General features: G+C 40.3%; 1 protein-coding gene across 14 annotated transcripts in view; it reads left to right on the forward strand.

The window, feature by feature from the left end:
- The window catches only part of rapgef6 (Rap guanine nucleotide exchange factor (GEF) 6), a 131280-nt gene that overhangs the window by 107389 nt on the left and 5849 nt on the right, over window positions 1-18042 (forward strand). For 7 of the 14 annotated variants that reach the window (XM_034890791.1, XM_034890792.1, XM_034890797.1 and 4 more), the window contains 12 exons: window positions 395-552; window positions 2359-2373; window positions 6618-6858; window positions 8215-8382; window positions 8676-8891; window positions 10829-11040; window positions 12040-12163; window positions 13333-13356; window positions 14600-14820; window positions 15160-15333; window positions 15576-15722; window positions 16481-16600. In XM_034890791.1, the coding sequence (XP_034746682.1) occupies window positions 395-552; window positions 2359-2373; window positions 6618-6858; window positions 8215-8382; window positions 8676-8891; window positions 10829-11040; window positions 12040-12163; window positions 13333-13356; window positions 14600-14820; window positions 15160-15333; window positions 15576-15722; window positions 16481-16600 (1820 nt within the window). The remainder of the gene's footprint in view (window positions 1-394; window positions 553-2358; window positions 2374-6617; window positions 6859-8214; window positions 8383-8675; window positions 8892-10828; window positions 11041-12039; window positions 12164-13332; window positions 13357-14599; window positions 14821-15159; window positions 15334-15575; window positions 15723-16480; window positions 16601-18042) is intronic. The other 7 variants (XM_034890793.1, XM_034890794.1, XM_034890787.1 and 4 more) reach the window with 3 other exon arrangements.

An 18042-nucleotide genomic window follows, 5' to 3' on the forward strand; every position in this document is an offset into this window, starting at 1 on the left:
TGTAAGAGTAGACATTTTAATCAAATCTTCTGATACTTTCTTATTATTATTATTATTATTATTATTATTATTATTATTATTATTATTATTATTATTATTATATGTCATTTAAAATGAAGGGGAAAGCACTCATTGCAATTTGTGTGCTTAAAATTTAGGAGAAAAAACATCCAGGCAGTTTTTTGTAAAATGTCTACTGCTGCAAAATGAAAGCCTAAAATTAATTTTAGAAAATTATGTTATTTGATAAAGAAAGTCTAATTTTCCTGTTTCCCTCGGTTTCTTTCTCTCTTTTCTAATATCATACCCTTTTCCTTTTAATACCACCTATCATTTCTCCTCTACTCCAACCTTCACCCCCTTCTTTCCCCTACCATCCCCTTTTCCTTTCTAGTGATGGTGGCATGGGTCAGTCTCAGGACGACAGCATTGTGGGTACCAAGCAGTGTCGTCACAGCGTGGCCATTATGCCCATCCCTGGAAACCTGTCGTCCAGCAGCCCCGACCTGCTTCACCCGGCCTCTAGCGTCCTTGACTTCTCCAACCCTGCAGGTAAGAAATAATCCTGACTCAATAGAATAATCCATTACTACTGATTGTCCCAGTGGAGGACTGCATCAGTCTTGGTGGAGACAGCATGTACTCTTGTGCTGTTTTCTTCTTTGTGTCTTTCTTGATGAATGCATTCGATGGTTAAATGGAAATTCTGCCTAACATGTATCTTGAAGAAGAAACTTTCTGAAACTTGTTTCTCAGAGCAAAACTCGAAAATGAAATATAGGAAACTATTTTCTTGTTACAACATAATAAAATATATCATATGTTCCACACAACTGCAAGTACTTTTGGATTTAAATAGAGCAAAACCTTCTCTACACTCATTCACAGTTGTTTATGACCTTCATGGCCTCATTTCAGGTGTCACGTCAGCGTCAAAGAATTCAGTGCTTCTTTCCTGAAGCTGGTTGTCACGCTTGACTTGAGCCTTCGGCTTAATAAAAGTGAAACTTACTTGTGGAGTAAAAGACTCTGTACAATCAACAGTCATTCTTGAACATAATCACATAAAGCAGACATATGAGAAGAGTACTGTCTTTCTTTTGCACTTTGTTGTCCCAAATGCAAATTCGCCATCTTTACTCTTTTATCTATCTCTTGCTTTAAAATACAGGCAAACTCCTCAAAACACAAATGTTCACTTGTGCTGACAAATGAATACACATAAACTCACTTAAACCAAGCAACTGGAGCTTTCTGGCATAGGTACACACACACACACACACACACACACCGGGATCTTTCTTACTAAAATGCCACAGAGCTGATGCAGAATTGTGTCCGTCTGAAAAGGATTAACGTCCTGGACTATAAGACTTATTTAGTCCTTTCTTGTCAGAGAAGTGTGTGTGTGTGTGTGTGTGTGTGTGTGTGTGTGTGTGTGTGTGTGTGTGTGTGTGTGTGTGTGTGTGTGTGTGTGTGTGTGTGTGTTTAAGAATGAAATATTGAGAAAGGGAAGAATAAGGATTGGAAAGGTGAAAGAGAGCGAGAGAGTGAATATGGTCTAGATTTATTATACTGGCCATTTGTCAATGACCCACACACACACACAAACACACACCTGCATGTAGATCCCTAGTTGTGTAGGCCTCACATGTGGTTGTGTTGTACTAGAGTACAAATACACACTAACTGCGCCACATTAATCATCCACCATTAGTTCAAGTTTCCTTTAGTCCTCTGGCTTCTCATTAGATTTAATAGTAGAGGGGAAAACCGCCTGCTCAAATCAAACCCCCGTTCCAAAGGCTGAACAGGGCTTATAGTATCTCCAAAGTCCTCCTACCTGTAATGGCTGAGGTTGTTTTTTAGGATTAAAACCTTTTCTGGACTCATTTTATAAGTGAGTAATTACATAAAAATAAAGACATAGGCTATAAATAATTTCACTGTAGCCAGTGAAAGAATGTAGTAATAATAAAGATAAACAAAATTGTAAAGGTATTGACAACAAGCTCTTAAGGTATCGTATGGCAAACAATTGGAATATAAATTAAACTATTTATAAACTGTTTCTCTTGTCCTTTTCTCTGTCTCCTCTTGCGTCTCACTTGCTGTGATGTCAAACAGATGTTGTACAGTAATGTAGACATGATGAGTCACACTCACCCTCTGGTTTCCCATGAACACATTAAGACAACGGAAGAAACTTCACTGGTCTTCCCTCGATTTTTTACTTCTGTCATGATGTTTCCAGGCACTAAGTCTTGTTGTACTCCTCCTCCCTCTCTCTCTCTCTCTCTCTTTCTCTCTCTCTCTCATATTCACTGTGTTTTTTCTTTCTCTTCTCTGCTTGCCAAGCCCTGGGACTGTACTGTAAGTATACATACCTTCAGTGCCACAGTTTGATTGTGTTTTATTAAATATTCCTCACTAGTGTCCCCTCCATCTTGACTTTTTTCTTCTTTAATCCATGAGCTTTTTTCCCCATACTCCATCTTTGTATTCATGAACCGCATCCTTCAGGCTGTGTATTATAGGCCTTGCATTGTGTTTATTGTCCTTTCTTTCTTCTTTTACTTCAGCTAACCTTGTGAGAACGTATGAATATCACAGTAAGGACATTATTTAGGTTACCTTAGGGTTAGTCTATATCCACAACATTCCACTATCGGGATTGCCCGGGTGCCGCAGGAAATTCCGCAGGATGCATGTCGATTTCCTTCCGCTTCCTTTGTGTTGGAATTTTAAACTCCGTTAGATTAATGAGAACTATGGTTAACTGCTCCTCAAATCTCTGCATGGTAAATTGAGACAGCTAGCTAGACTATCTTTCCAATCTGAGTTTCCTCTCGCATGACCAAAACAACTATTGAACGTACCCGTTCCACCAAAACAAGTTCTTTCCAGAGGCTATTTTGCAGAGGCACCGTGCGGAGCTTAGTCCCGCCCATGAAGATTGTGGTTGGTTTAAAGAAGTGCCAATAAAGCAGAGTATGTTTTTCTACCATCCCCGAATGCTGTGTGGACTAGGAACACCCTCCTTCACAGAGCCTTGGAGGATGGTCTGGCAAAGCGAGACTCCCTTAGGGTTGAAATGCTTCTCTCTAGAAAACATTTGCTGTCACACCCAGTTCATTTATTACAGTAATCAAGTCACATCTGGTCACATATTTCTTCATTGCATTCCACATAGAGATTATAGATCATTCATAAACACCAACACAGTGCATTTAAAATTCAGTTGAACTTAAACTGCAGCATACATATCCGCTCCTTACTTTGTTCACGCTAAACAAATTTCAAAGTCACCAGATTGCTGTACTGTTCCAACTACACAACTTGCTGTCTTGTAATCGGAAGACATGAAGTCATTTTGTTTTTCACACTACATGAATGACCGGCGACGGGAGGTTATACACTACAAGATCTATCTCCAGGAGGAATCCCTGAATTTGTCTGGTCTTCAAAATGACCTAATACCATGTGCGTCTTAACTAATGAAATGTAACCTGTTTCCTCTAGGTGCTCTAGACACTGGTGTGGTACTTACTCTTCATTACCAATGACAACACATTGTTTGCCCATTGCTTGTAAGCTACAGGGCACGTTTGTTTACCTTGTCTCTCGTCCCACTGATGCCAATACCAAAGCTAAACCTGCAGGCTGCTGTCACTCAAAAAAGGCTACCAACGCACCCCTTCCCTCCACTGAGACAAAAAGGAGATGAAAGAATATGGCACTAAATTATATATTATCCATTATACCACATGGATTTATTGTGTTTTGGACAGAAACTGACTTTTATCACAGAGTAAGGCATAAGCAATCTTAAACTCTGGCTACAGAGACGATACTTGTTAGTAGGATATCTTAATCATTGTTGATTTTAGTCTCTTCAGGGGGATTTGTGATAATAATACAAAATAAAAACACCTAAAATTAAACTTCATCCTCACATGCCTATTAAGAGACATTTTCTCATTTGTGTTTATTTATTAGAGGCCAGGTGTTTAACCACATCTACTCTACTCCACTCCCATCGCAGCACCTCCACCCATCATGCACTGCCCTCTTCTGCTCTGTATGCTTTTACGTGTGATTTATGTCTTCTGACTGTATGATGGAGTGACTGGAAAAAGCTTTGGCAAACAGTAGAAAGGAGAAGGAGCCTGAGCCTTTAGGGAGGTGTGTAGCCTCTCTTAGTGCTGTGTTTGCAAAAACCAAAGAAGAAATCTGTGTAGAAATCCTCTTTGGCTCAGGCCATTAATACATTCTTTGGCGTTGATGAAAATGAATGATAACTTATTAAAGATGATAACTGATTGGATGTTTTTTCTGGATGAGCAGCGATTGTCCTCCTGTGTGCAGGTCAGGTTGCAGCTCGTCCCGAGGATTAAACATGATTAAGCCCCCTTGATATGATAGCCAGCTATTTAGCCGAAAGCCTCCCACACTCTAATCACAAATCACCGCTAATGAGACACAAAGCATTTAGCTTCCACTCAGCCCACCATCATCAACCTGCTGTACACAAACAGAGAGGAGCTCTGCTACTGCAGCAATGCAGAAAACAAGGAGTGAGCCACACACGTATTCCTTTGGTGCAATCTTTTTGTTTTTGATTACAAGAATCCCTGTTGCTGCACATATTGCCTTCTTCAGGATAAAAGTCAGTAATCATTTAACTTATCATATTATGTACATATGTCATGGGATGTAAATCAATAAGCTCACAGTCCATAGAGAGGTCATTCATCACCAAGATTGCCCTCCAACATCAAAACATCAATATTTTCACATCCCAGTAACCATTAAATGTTAAACAGAAAAACACAAAAGTAAAATTCACACATTATAAAAAACAGAAAAATGTCTCAAGAAAAAAGCTGAAATTCTATAAATATGCATTCAAGGTAGACATTATTGTACAAATATGTAAAGAGTTAACCAGAAAAAAAGATAGAAACTAGCATTTTTATATATCCCCAAAAATACATGATTATATTCCTGTCAAGCTAGCATATGCAGAAAAGAAACCGAAAGCAACAAACAGCAATAGCAATATGTATACACATGGACACGTCCAGACTGATGCAACTTCCCTCCAAAAACACTAATTTATTTTATTTTTACATCACAGTCTTGACACACACAGTTCTTTTTAAACCAGCAGAGGTGATTTATTTTGAGCATTTGCTCAGACATTATTATTATTGGCTTTGCCTTCAGCAGTTTGTTTTTGCTTCTTGTTGTTCTGTTGCTGCTCCAGCTATAGTCATCTACACACACACACACACACACACACACACACACACACACACACACACACCTAAAGATCCCCACAATCACAGACAGTTCAGAAATCTGTGTTAATAAAGTCAAAGGGAATGACTTTAATGACAGTTAAACACCTATTTTATTTTATTTTATAGTTGCCACCATCTCTTTGTCATCTCCCTCCATTTTTAGTTAATGTTATCAAAACTAAACAACACAAAACACACACACGCACGTTGCAGCTGTTTAACAGCTTCATTTTGTCTGTCAGACTCCCTCTCCTCTTGTCACTGTGCAGCATTCATGACTCACTGTTTTAAAGCTCTTTGGCTGCCTGTGGCTAATGGGCCGTATCCTCTTCCTTACTCAAACACCGGGATCTTTAATGCAGTATTTCACTCAGGGGGAACGTTTCCATTATTTAACACACATTTCACCGTGTAAGTCTGTAAGCTGCTCCAGCATCACCGCTAGAGTAATGTTCAAGCTTTTTTTTTTGGCCTCTTACTATTGATTATTGTCCCACATCAATTAAATAGTAATGCATTATGTCATCTAACGTGGGAAAACATTGGGAAAGATGATGCAGTTTTATGACATTACATTTTTTTTAAATAATGACAGATCACAAAACCAAAAGAAGGATAGAGTTTATAATGTATACCCTTGTTGAACATTGGACGTATTATCCTTGACCCTACATGCACATTTAGTGTGATTCCTGCTTCGTTTACCGCAGCTTCAAGCATGCTAATGATTTCTGGCGTTTTGGTTAAACTACCTGTAGAAATATTGTGGTAGTCAGACAAATACCATCGCAGCAATGTCAGGCATCATCATGCAAGTCCATTAGAGAATTAGCTTTTAAGAAAGACTGACTGAACAGAATGTCATGATTTGGCTGAACAGTAGGATAAGTAAATAGTTGGAACTTAATTTTAAATTTGTATCACTGTAACACAAGAAACTGTCTTTGACCCCTTGCCCATTTGGTGTTACACTGGAGACGTTTTGGCAGGAAAGTATCCCGCTCCACAAATCTGTTCAGAGGAGAGGACATAAGTATTTACTCCTGGCTGAAACCCTAAATAATGAAATGAAAATGTAATATTGAAACCATAACCTGATAGTATTCCTTCCATTACTTGGACAGCCTACATTTCATAATGATCACATTATTGGTATTTTACTCAGACAACTATATAAATAAATACCAAAAATACTGCTTCAGATCTGTTTTATTGCATTATTGTGTATATAACTGCCTCCACAAACTGCAACTCATCCAACCCTAAATAGTCGATGACAGCTCTCCTCTTTTTATTTTCTTCAACTCTTAGACATCCCAGACCAGGTGATTCGTGTGTTCAAGGCCGACCAGCAGAGCTGCTACATCATCATTAGTAAGGACACTACCGCCAAGGATGTGGTTGCCCACACTGTCAATGAGTTCGGCCTCCTTGCAGCAGCCGAGACCTACTCGCTGTGTGAGGTATCAGTTAGCCCAGAGGGAGTCATAAAACAGCGGCGTCTGCCCGACCAACTCTCAAAACTGGCTGATCGGATTCAGCTCAATGGCAGGTAAGAAACACAAAAATTCACTGGAACATCTAATACTAGGGACAACAAATTGCTTTACCACACAAAATGTTAAGATGTGTTTGCCTTAGATAGTGGTTGTCAGTGTCTGAGCCTAAATACTGCATCAGTGTGTTTGCAACTTGAATGTGTACAGGGCAACGTACAAGAATACTTTAATAAACGAGAAAGCAACACTTTTAGGTTGGAAAAGCACATTGGGATGCTGAATTTTTCTTTCTGTTTCAACTTGAAAATGTACACTTTGTTGTGGACACAACTCCACATAACTTAGCTAGGACAACTAAGTAAGAACACTTAGCCTTAGTGCAGTGTTTGTGGGATTTGTTTTTGCACCATTGCCAGCATGTTTTTTTTTTTTCAGTGAATGGCACTTGCTTCTGTTGTCTTGATGCTGGACATGGTCCCTTTTAAAAGAAAAGTTATTAGGTCACGAAGGATAATTGGACTTTAGCCATAAAGTCTGCTTTAAAACGGCTTTCCGTCCATTTTTCACCGTTTTCTCCCTCTCTCCTTGTCTCTTGTGGTCCCTCATCAGTCCTCTCCCAACTAGGTTAGCATGAATATTTCATCCTCTGGCAGGGGTGGAGGCCTCGGCAGACAGCATGGCCTTGTCACTCACTCATGCACCTGTTTCCTGTCTTATCTCTCTTTTGCTGAGAGCTCTCTCTCACTCTGTCTCTCTCCTTCTTTACCCCAAGGTAAAATGTAGCCATAGTCTATCAATACCATCAAAATATTTTTTACTTTAACATAAACAAATGTTAAAGTGCAGAAAGGAAACATTCCTTTAAGATGGAATGTGAATAAGAGGAACATTCAAGAGATATATCTGGGCTTATTTTACATTTGCTGAATGTTATAGCTGGAGGAAGATCTGGACCCTGTCCACCCAGCTGTCTGCCTCTGCAACCTATATTAAATCATCTGAGGATACTGAGGATAAGATTTAAGATCTGCTGCTCTACAAATACACAGAGAGGATGTCACTTTCAAATTATTTGGCATCTTGCATATCCTGTTCTCTTTGTAATGGTTTTCATTTAATCCCCCTCCCCCAGTTTTTATTTGTCTTGTGTCTTTTTGTTGTTGTTTTTTGCTTTTACTACTCATGGGATTTCTCAAATATGATGTGCTGTTTACATAACGTCATAGCAAATTAACTATACATAGAGTTTCTTAAAATCTTAATTGCTTTAGGTATAGTTCTTGTGTGTCTGACTCCACAGCAGGACCAGCTGTAGTAGAAGCTAAACTATTTTCCTTTGTCAAACATATTGCAGTAGTGCTCCAAATCCAATAACTTCTGTTCCTGTCTCTCTGTTCTCCTCCGTGTAGGTACTACCTGAAGAACAACATGGAGACAGAGACGTTGTGTTCAGACGACGATGCCCAAGATCTCCTCAGAGAGAGTCAGATCACTCTGCTGCAGCTCAGTACCATGGAGGTCGCTGCCCAGCTCTCCATGAGAGACTTTGAGCTCTTCAGGAACATCGAGTCCACCGAGTATGTAGTTGTTTAACATTCTAATTGGATCATAGCGGGTGTATTCCAAATTCTTATAACTGCAATAACTTTATTTGTATGGCAGATTCTGAAAACAAACTTCGTTAAAATGCTTTACAGTCAAGACAAAAGATAAAGAAACAAGCTCAGACACAGAAATAAGAGATCATGTGAGGACATAAAAATATGACTATTTCTCCACAGTCATTTTTTTCCTGGAATTTAGAAATTACCTGTTTTTGTACACAATTAAAACGCATATTTATTTGTAACTTCTTTCTCACGGTTCCCAGGTACGTGGACGACTTGTTTAAACTGGACTCTTCGGTGGGAAGTGGGAATCTAAAACAGTTTGAGGAGGTGATAAACCAGGAGACCTTCTGGGTAGCCACAGAGATCCTGAAGGAGCCCAACGCCATGAAGAGGATGAAAATCATCAAACACTTCATTAAGATCGCCCTGCACTGCAGAGAGTGCAAGAACTTTAACTCGATGTTCGCCATTATTAGGTGGGCTTAGTGTATTAATTGTCTTAGAGTGTTTGTTTGTGGTTGACTTTCTGAATTAAGTTTGGTGACAGATTTTTCCTAATTTTCCTAATTTTTATCTCAGTTGTAGTAGACAGGGTTCTTGTTCTGTGGTGACAGCTAGCATGTACACCGTCTCCCTTGACAGCTATTGTGCCAAATGAGCTTGGGCCACTCGTCTCCTTTCCCACATCATCAGGAGGACCAGCCTCGGTTCCTCCCTCCTCCCTCAACCTCCCACCAGCTCACTAATCCCAGCCCTGATTCTCCCAAACCACACAGACTCTGCCACAGAAACCCTACAGCGTTTAAAACTAGAGTCCCATAGCAACCGTTACTCTTATTGTTTGTTGCTGTTGTTAAGCTGAGGATTTATTAATGTGTCCCTGTTAAAAGGGATAAAACCCACATGAGGGGAGGCTAGTTGCCACTGGTAGTGCGAGATGTAATTGTGTTTAAACTCACCGATATCTGCAGTGTGTATTTGTATTCAAGTGTGTTTGTGTCTGCACAGGCAGTTGTGAGTGTGTGCGTGTTTTTTGTTTTTTTGTTTTTTTGTCCCAGTCCCAAGATTAATCATACAAAAACAGTACATCATGCTCTTGCTGTAGCCTATCCTGGTGACTTGGTTGTTTAGCCACGTTAGTGTTTTTTGCTGCAGTGTGTTCTTTTCATTCTACAGTTTGAATAATCAAAATAGGATCTTATCGGCAATGTGCAGCATACATTTAAATATAAATGCATGGTAACGCAATTCTATATTAACTAAGACTGTAGATATATTATAGATACTATATTTGATTCATTGTACGGTTTCTGCAATACATAAATACAAATACAATTACTTTTTTCTTAATCCTCCTGGGATCCATGAGTCTCGCTAAGGCTAAACTGTCCTCTTGTTAGGTTGGTTTATGCGGGCCCACGTCCACTTTAGACCTGGACTCACAGTGTAAGGAGCGCAGCATGAAGGTGATCCTCAGTTTGCTGCTGTAGAAGGCACTTTTACAGAAGTGTTTAAAGGGACATGGAGGTCAGACTCCTCACAGCAAGATGTCTTCGCACATATGGTTCTCTGATGCCTAACCTGCCCGGTGACAGGGGCACTGCTGTGTGTGTCTGTGTCTGTGTGAGAGCTAACATGCAGGGTTTCCCGTACCGTTATGTAGTGGACACGTCCTGCTATACCGTTTTTTTTTGTTTTGTTTATTGGTTTGGGTGTGGTAGATGTGAGAGGTTAAGAAATAACGACAATCAAGGAGAGGGATTGGGATATTAAATTGGGATAAACATCTTGACCTGGTTGCCAACAAGTGGCAAACCTACTGTGCTGAAAAATGAAGCCAGTGCAGAAGTGACAAAAACTGCAGTTCATCAAACGCCCACTTGGGCCTGTCTCCTAAAAGGGAGTCAATCCCCATAGAACGCCAGCTTAAATTGTCCTCTTTTTTTTATAATTCATTAGTTTTGATTATATTCAGGCTTAAAGTTCTGAATATCACTTCCATCACATTAGGCAATCATAGACTGTAGGATTCATTCATCCCGCCTCAGCTATAATATTCATTTTATTTTTCTCTTAAAAAACACTCCTAAAGGAAAGCAGTACAACATATACCTACCAACAGAGAGAAACTGAGGAAAACACAGAATGGTTGTTACAGCAGTGGAGGAGGGATGGGGAGTTGATGAGATGACATTGCCTCAAGGGGTCTTCTGTTCTGGAGAATGGAAATTTCGCTAACTTGGATGTACTGTATGCATTGAATATATATACTAAAACTATACTCCTTTCCCCTCTACCCTCCTTTCCCTCTTCTGTGTCCTCATTTCGTTTTCTATCTGTCCCCTCCCTTATTCCCACCATAACCTATTTATCATGTTCCCAACCTACTTGCACCCCTCTCTGCCTCTTGTAGCGGTCTGAACTTGGCACCAGTGAATCGGCTACGGAGCTCATGGGAGAAATTGCCCAGTAAATACGAGAAGCTGTTCGTAGACCTGCAGGATGTCTTCGACCCATCCAGGAACATGGCCAAGTACCGCAACGTCCTGAGCAGCCAGAGCATGCAACCACCCATCATCCCACTGTTCCCAGTGGTCAAGAAGGATCTCACCTTCTTGCATGAAGGTAGATGGATTTGTTGAGAACCAAGACTTTTTTTGTGTGCCTTTGTGTAATAGCTACTCACATGTTGCTATATTCACTTTAATTGCTTAGGCCTAAAAGACTAAGGCCATTTCTGGATCTTGACATGTAATTATGTAGGGCTGGGCAACATATCAATATTATATCAACATTGATATATGAAGCTAGATATCGTCTTAATATTTGGATATTGTAAAATCGTGATATGACATAAGTGTTGTCTTTTCTTTGTTTTAAAGGCTACATTACAGTAAAGTGATGTCATGTCTGAACTTACCAGAGAACTTAGTTGTTCTATTATTTGCTTTTACCCACTTAATATCCACATCACTGATGATTATTTATCTAAACTCTCATTGTGTAAATATTTTGTGAAAAGCACCAATAGTCAACCCAACAATATCACCGCGACATCGATGTATTTGGTCAAAAATATCATGATAATTGATTTTCTACACATCGCCCAGCTCTATAATTATGCAACGTTTATAGTCCCTGACTTCCTCTGTGTTGCGCGGAAGGTCATTTTCAGTCTCACTCAGGAGGCTTACTTCTGCTAAAGGCTTCCCCATCTTGCCTTCTTTACATATCATACCGAGTCAGGTCAAAGCTAAGCAAACAGACTTCTCCGTATAAGGTTTCTCTGAAAATGTCGGTGCATGGCCATTTGAGAAATGGAAAAGAAAGTTTCCCTAATTGTGCAAGTAGCCAAAAATTCTCAAATGCCCCAACATGACTCAATATACAGTTTAATCTTTTAGAGGACTTACAAAAAGGGGACCAGAACAAAGAGATTTTTACTTTTAAGATTTCAACTTAGAAATATTGCTGCAAATTGAAGGCTGCGAATGTCCCAAAATATGAATCGTTCCTCTCAATTGCAATTTTAACAGCTGACTTCACGCTCACTGTTTGTTTTTGTGTGTTTGTGTGTGTGTGTGTGTGTGTGTTTGTGTGTTGTTCTTGTCTTTGTCCTCTCAGGCAACGACTCCAATGTAGACGGTCTTGTGAACTTTGAGAAGCTGAGGATGATCGCCAAGGAGATCCGACACGTGGTGCGGTTGACCTCGGCAAACATGGACCCTGCCCTCATGTTCAGACAGAGGTTGGTTGTTTTAAAATGAAATAGAACCAAGAGTTTGTCTCAAAACTTTTTCTAATGAAGATTTAACAATTTACTTCAACTTGATGCTGTTGGGGCCAGTTTCAGATATGGGTCGCTTAAAAACAATGATAAAATTAAAACGTATACATTATTATATTCTTTGTAGCAAAATGAGGGAAAACTTTGTCTTGCTTCCAGCCCGTTTTCTCATAGGGGCCTTAATTTTCTAAATCACAAAAGTATCACATCCCAAAAAATGTAGATTTTTTTGCATAAAGTAAATTTGTTGGAAAGGGGAGCATGGGGTGAATTTTGAGGATCCAATGAACAGTTGATTTGCGTAATGGGACTGTCTCCAATTAATTTGTTGTCAGCAAAAAGTCATTTCTTAGTGGTTTAGTAAGTGAAACCAAATCAACTCCCTTTAATTATGTGTTTCTTGGAAATTGATTACTTGTGTTTCCCATCAGCCAGACTGTAGCAAAACTGTCACTTCTCAGAAAGAGGCATGAATGCCAAGGGTCCAGTAATGCAAAGTTTTTAGAAAAGACATCTTTACTACTAAATACCGCAAATTTGAGCAAATAGTGGAACACCACACCATACCTCCACCACCCAACCTGGATCCTCAACCAACAGGATAAGGGACACACTCAAGGTCTGGTTTGATCAATTCTCCTTCATTTCCTGTCTGGTTCATGGCTCTTGTTGGCCTTGTTGAATCCTTCTGCTGGAATGTAACGGCACAGGGCACTGGAAACGAGGCAGGATTGATGCCAACCGCAGTGTGTAGTTTGGATCACTGTGTTTTTTCACACTCTGTCACTGCTGCAGTGCATGACTGCCCTCTGCAGACACTCCATTCATACTACATAACTCAAGATATTTTTTTAAGACTTTAATTTTAGAATTTTGTTTCATCATTATATCAAATATGACAAAGGTTTGTAAGGTGACACAACAACCTGTTTTCATGAGCGTGTGATGCCCTAGGGCATAAAACACACTCTTGAGGTTGATATGGGGAGATGTCATATGTCTGGTGTCCTCCCATCTTCAGTCATTTCCTGTTTGTTTGTGGTGGCATGACCTCTACATAGTCTTGTCCCCCCTCGACCCCTAAACTTGTCTTTAAGTCACGCTTCAATCTTCACACCTCTTGCTTGCAGGAAGAAGAGGTGGAAGAGTTTAGGGTAAGTGTGTTCTGGTACCGGTTTAATCTTGTTTCGGTCTGGACCAGCAGAAATAATAAATCCACACTGCATCCCCACCATAAACTCTGCATGTCCCCCATTTACTTTATCTGAGTTTCAGTGTGTGTCCGCCTGTGCTTGAGTGTGATTAACCCTTCCATTTGAAGTACCCATTCACCAGAACCATACTGTCCAACATTGACCCATTCATTGTTTACCCTGTTCATAAGATTGTATGTTTGAGTCATGTAGTAGCTTGAAATAATATTCAGCGTTTGTTTTTATAGAAAGGTAGGAAGTAGAGAAGATCAAGCAATCAACAAATTAGCAAGTCCCAGAGAGGCTATGTGTGACGGCACATAGTATAATAAATATTAGATAATGACATTTAAATATATACATTTAATAAAAGCTAAAAATAAAATTAAAAACCTGACTCACCTGAACATTCTCACCTCAAAGTCCATTTATTACCTGTTTTATTACCAGATCTCCATCAGAAGGGCTTTGTCCATTTGCTATGGAACAGTTACTAAATGGTCCTTCATGTGATATTGTGTTGTCAGCTGCAGGGTACTGTATGGAAAACCCCACCACCTACCTTCAAATTAAAACAAACCGTGACAAGTTTTTACTGATACTATTTGACTCAGGTTTAGTGTTTTTTCATATCTGCATCCAGGCATAATATTCCCCATATCAAAGTCTGTGCATCTTTTGTTTTCTAACCCTTTTTGCCTCCATCTGACAGAATGTTCTGCTGTTCTGTACTGTGATAGCATGGCACACCAGCGAGAGCTGCCTCCCTCTCAGTTGCATGTTCCTGTTTTAAAATGCAATGCTCCAACAAAAAGACAGATGTACAGAATTTATAGTAGAGGAGGTATTTGATAAACAAGTAGTTGTTTATTGAACTTATTTTTGTTTACCATTCTTTCCTTTCCTCTTTTTTCTGTATTTACACTTTCATGTGCATTTCTTCTTTTTCCTGTCTTATCTTCTTCATTGATCTCCCTCGATCTCCCTCTGTTCTCTATGGAATCATCTTTCTCAATCTGTCATCTTCTGCTCACCCATCAACACTTTATCCATTACTCTAACCTCTTCCAAATTCTTACACATCCCAATGTCCATCTTTTACTCTCCTTCATGTTCTTCCTTTCGTCTCCTCTTTGTCTGTCTTTCATCATTATCCTCCTTCCTTTCTCTTCCTCTCTCTCTCTCGCTCTCTTCGCCTCACTAGGTCTTTGAGTCAGGGCAGCACCAACTCCAACATGCTGGACGTGCAGGGTTGTGCCCATAAAAAGCGAGTACGTCGCAGCTCGCTCCTCAACGCTAAGAAGCTGTACGAAGACGCCCAGATGGCCAGAAAGGTGAAGCAGTACCTGTCCAACCTGGCAGTGGAGATAGACGAGGAGAAACACCAAATCATGTCCCTGCAGTGTGAGCCGGCTTACAGCACCTGTGAGTAACGGAAACTGAAACTACTTTGCTGAGTGAACACATCAACTTATTTGTGTCAATATTCCGGGGCATGAATAATTGTGGATTGGTCAGAAATATAACTTTCTGTCAGTAGAGTATCAAGTCTTCGACATTCCCCCAAAAGTACATGTATCAGATTGCATAATTTCATGAAGCATTATTCCAAGAATCCCCATGCATGCAATAACCTTTTTGACTATATGTTCCAGCCACTAATAATAACACTGAACAGGGAGAGTACGCTCAGTGGGAAGAGTGCAATGTTTTGAAGTAATTCTGTTTTGTTTACACATTATTTTCTTCTTCCCATGGTTGCAGTGTCTAAGAACTTGGGTGAGAGACGATCTACTAAGTCAGACATGTCTCCAGTGTCTCTGCGGTCGGCTCTGCCCTCGGGGAAAACACAAAACAGGGTGTCACAAGTCCTTCAGGTCCAGGTCCCTCTGAACCCTCTACGGAAGAAGAGCACTGCCAAGGACATAGGCCCACCCAGTTAGTACACCTGCACTATGCTGTTTATTATCATTATTTTTAGTTATGTTGGGTTGTGCTTTACATTTATGTATAATTTCATTTTGATCATCCCATTTTCTTTGTCCTTGTCCTTGTACAGTACATTTTAATTGATAACCACTGATTAAGGATTAGTTGGTGAAAGGTGTAACAGACCTCAAGGTTAATTTACTTTTCTGTAACCTGTAACCCTAAAATTTTTCTTGCTTTTTCTTTCCCAGACTCCCACTCTCCCCAGGTGGTGAAGAAACCTCCAGTGAACTCGTCAGAGGAATGGAGTACCAAGAGACCATCTGATGACACCGTCTCCACCATCTCCTCCCTTCACTCCAGCCCCACGGTGTCGCCACAGGGCTCCCCACGCAAAGGTCTGTTTCAGAAACTGCTTTTTCACACTGTATGTTTTTATCCAAGTATAAAAAGAACTTATGTTATCCAAGGTGAAGAAGTAGAGTAGAGTAGAGTTATTAAAACAGTAGTCTGTATCCACGTTGTTCCACTTCCGGTATTGCTCTGTTGCATAACAAAAATTCCACCAGATTTCACACATTTAGACCGGATATGAAATACCTTGGGCTTTCTTTGTGTTGGAATTTTAAACTTGATTTATGAGGACTATGGTTAAACTTTTCTCAGATATCTGCATGGTAAATTTAGACAGCTAGCTATACTATCCGTCTAAATTTACTAAAATCTTTGATTTAACAACCTTTGAACGTACACGTTCTACCAAAACAAGTTCCTTCCCGAGGCTATTTTGCAGAGGCATTGCTCCGTATGGTGCTTAGCGCCACCCAAGGCGATTGTGATTGGTTTAAAGAAGTTTTTCTCCAATGCCGGATTGCTCTGTGGACTAGCCAGACCCTCCTCCTCAGCTCTGTGCATGCATGCATGTAAAGCTTAGAAGTCAATTGATGGTTAATTTTACACTTTTCCATTCATGAAAACCTGTAGGATTGCATGTGTTTTTTGCTTTAAATAGTAACCTAAATAGTCGTTCTGTCCTGAAGAGCATGTATATTAGGCGTTAGCATGTGACTTAAATCTCCGACGATCCCTGTGATCTAATTGAATAAAAAGCCCTTATATTCATCTCTCACTTCAGTTTCCTTTCCCCCCTTTTCAGTGGGAGGCGTGGCCAAGTCCCAGAACTCCAGCCAGATGAACTTGTCCGGATCTTCGTTGTCACTGACCAGTGACGCCAGCACAAAGGCCGGCACCAGCAGCCTGCGGAGCTACGGCATAGGTGGGGTTCATCTCCACAAGAGGATCTTATTGATGACCGGGCAACACAGCCGAGAGAATAGCAGGGAGAGACAGAGTCAGACAGAGGAGGTGGAGAAGGGGGAGAGAAGAAGTGATGGGGAAAAGGGGAAAGAGGTGATGACGCAGGAGGACACAGAGGCAGTTCAGAGAGGCAAGTTTCCTTTAAGGCAAAGGAGAGGGAGAGCCAGGCAGCAGAACAACCAGGGTGCACAGGAAGATGCAGGTCTAATGCTACTGAGGGTAAGAGCAGGAAGCCCCACACAGACATGGACAGGTACGCATGGGGTGCATCCCATGGTCCAAACTGGGTCTCCTCCCAGTCTACAAGGGTTGGAACCCATGACTCTGTCACCTGTCTCCCAGCCTCAGTTACTGAAACCCAGACCCCCAGAGTCCCCCATCAGGACAAGGCTGATGTCACCATTCAGGATACTGAGGGAAAGGAGTCAGTCCAGGGAAAGGCTAATGGCAGTGAGATCACATCTGAGCGATGGGGAGGGAACAGGAGAGGATTTGCCCTCCTCACCTCAGGATGAGAGACAAGGACAGACAGAGCAGAGAGCCAAGAGGGCAGTCAGCCCAAACCCCTTCCTCTGGCTCTGCAGGGACAGACGCACCCAGAGAAAGACTGTCTAACTGTTCCAGTTATTTACTGAGTAAAAAAAGTGACAGTGAAGGAAAACAATGAAGCTAGTAATATTTCAGAGAGATTTTCTGTTGATGATCGATTACGATTATTAAGAAGCAATCACTGTTAAACTGACGCCACCACATTGGTACATGGTGGCACAAAAGCAACTGTAACTTGAAAGGAAAGAGTCTCATATCCACTGTAATCATAGAAAGGTGACATTAGAGTTTTCACAGCAAACATTGGGAAAACAAATAAGAAAAAGATAATTCATAAACCATTTCACTTTGTTCTCTGAACATTTCTTTTATCGTGGGAATAATCTTGTCAATCTTTGTGTTACAATGTCACCGAACAGCCAAATGTAGCAAAATATGTCATTGTCAAAGCAGAAAGCATATTCACCTTGACTTTGACTAAATGGAAAAAAGTGTTACTATGAAGCATTATTCTACTGAAATCCAATTTTGAAATGCATCATTTTCTCAAAAAAAGATGAATTTTTTTGTTCCATTTTGTTGACATGCATCATTTTATTACCATGTTCATTTAGTTTCACTGCAGTTGCAGTTGATTTAGTTCAGCAGATGTTTGTAATAATAGTGACCACAACAATGTCCTTCACAGTCATTTCTACACAATTCAGAGTCAACTTCAACCTTTTGTGGTCATAACATATTTCTGCTTAGTGTTACTGGATTAACAGTGTTAAATTAAGTGTTTGCAATTAAAAAGGGCACAGAAACGTCAGAATGTCTCCCCATAAATAGTGCGTGTGTGTGTGTGTCTAT

The sequence above is a fragment of the Etheostoma cragini genome, chromosome 13 (assembly GCF_013103735.1).
Source record: "Etheostoma cragini isolate CJK2018 chromosome 13, CSU_Ecrag_1.0, whole genome shotgun sequence".
In the NCBI taxonomy this organism is placed as follows: domain Eukaryota; kingdom Metazoa; phylum Chordata; class Actinopteri; order Perciformes; family Percidae; genus Etheostoma; species Etheostoma cragini.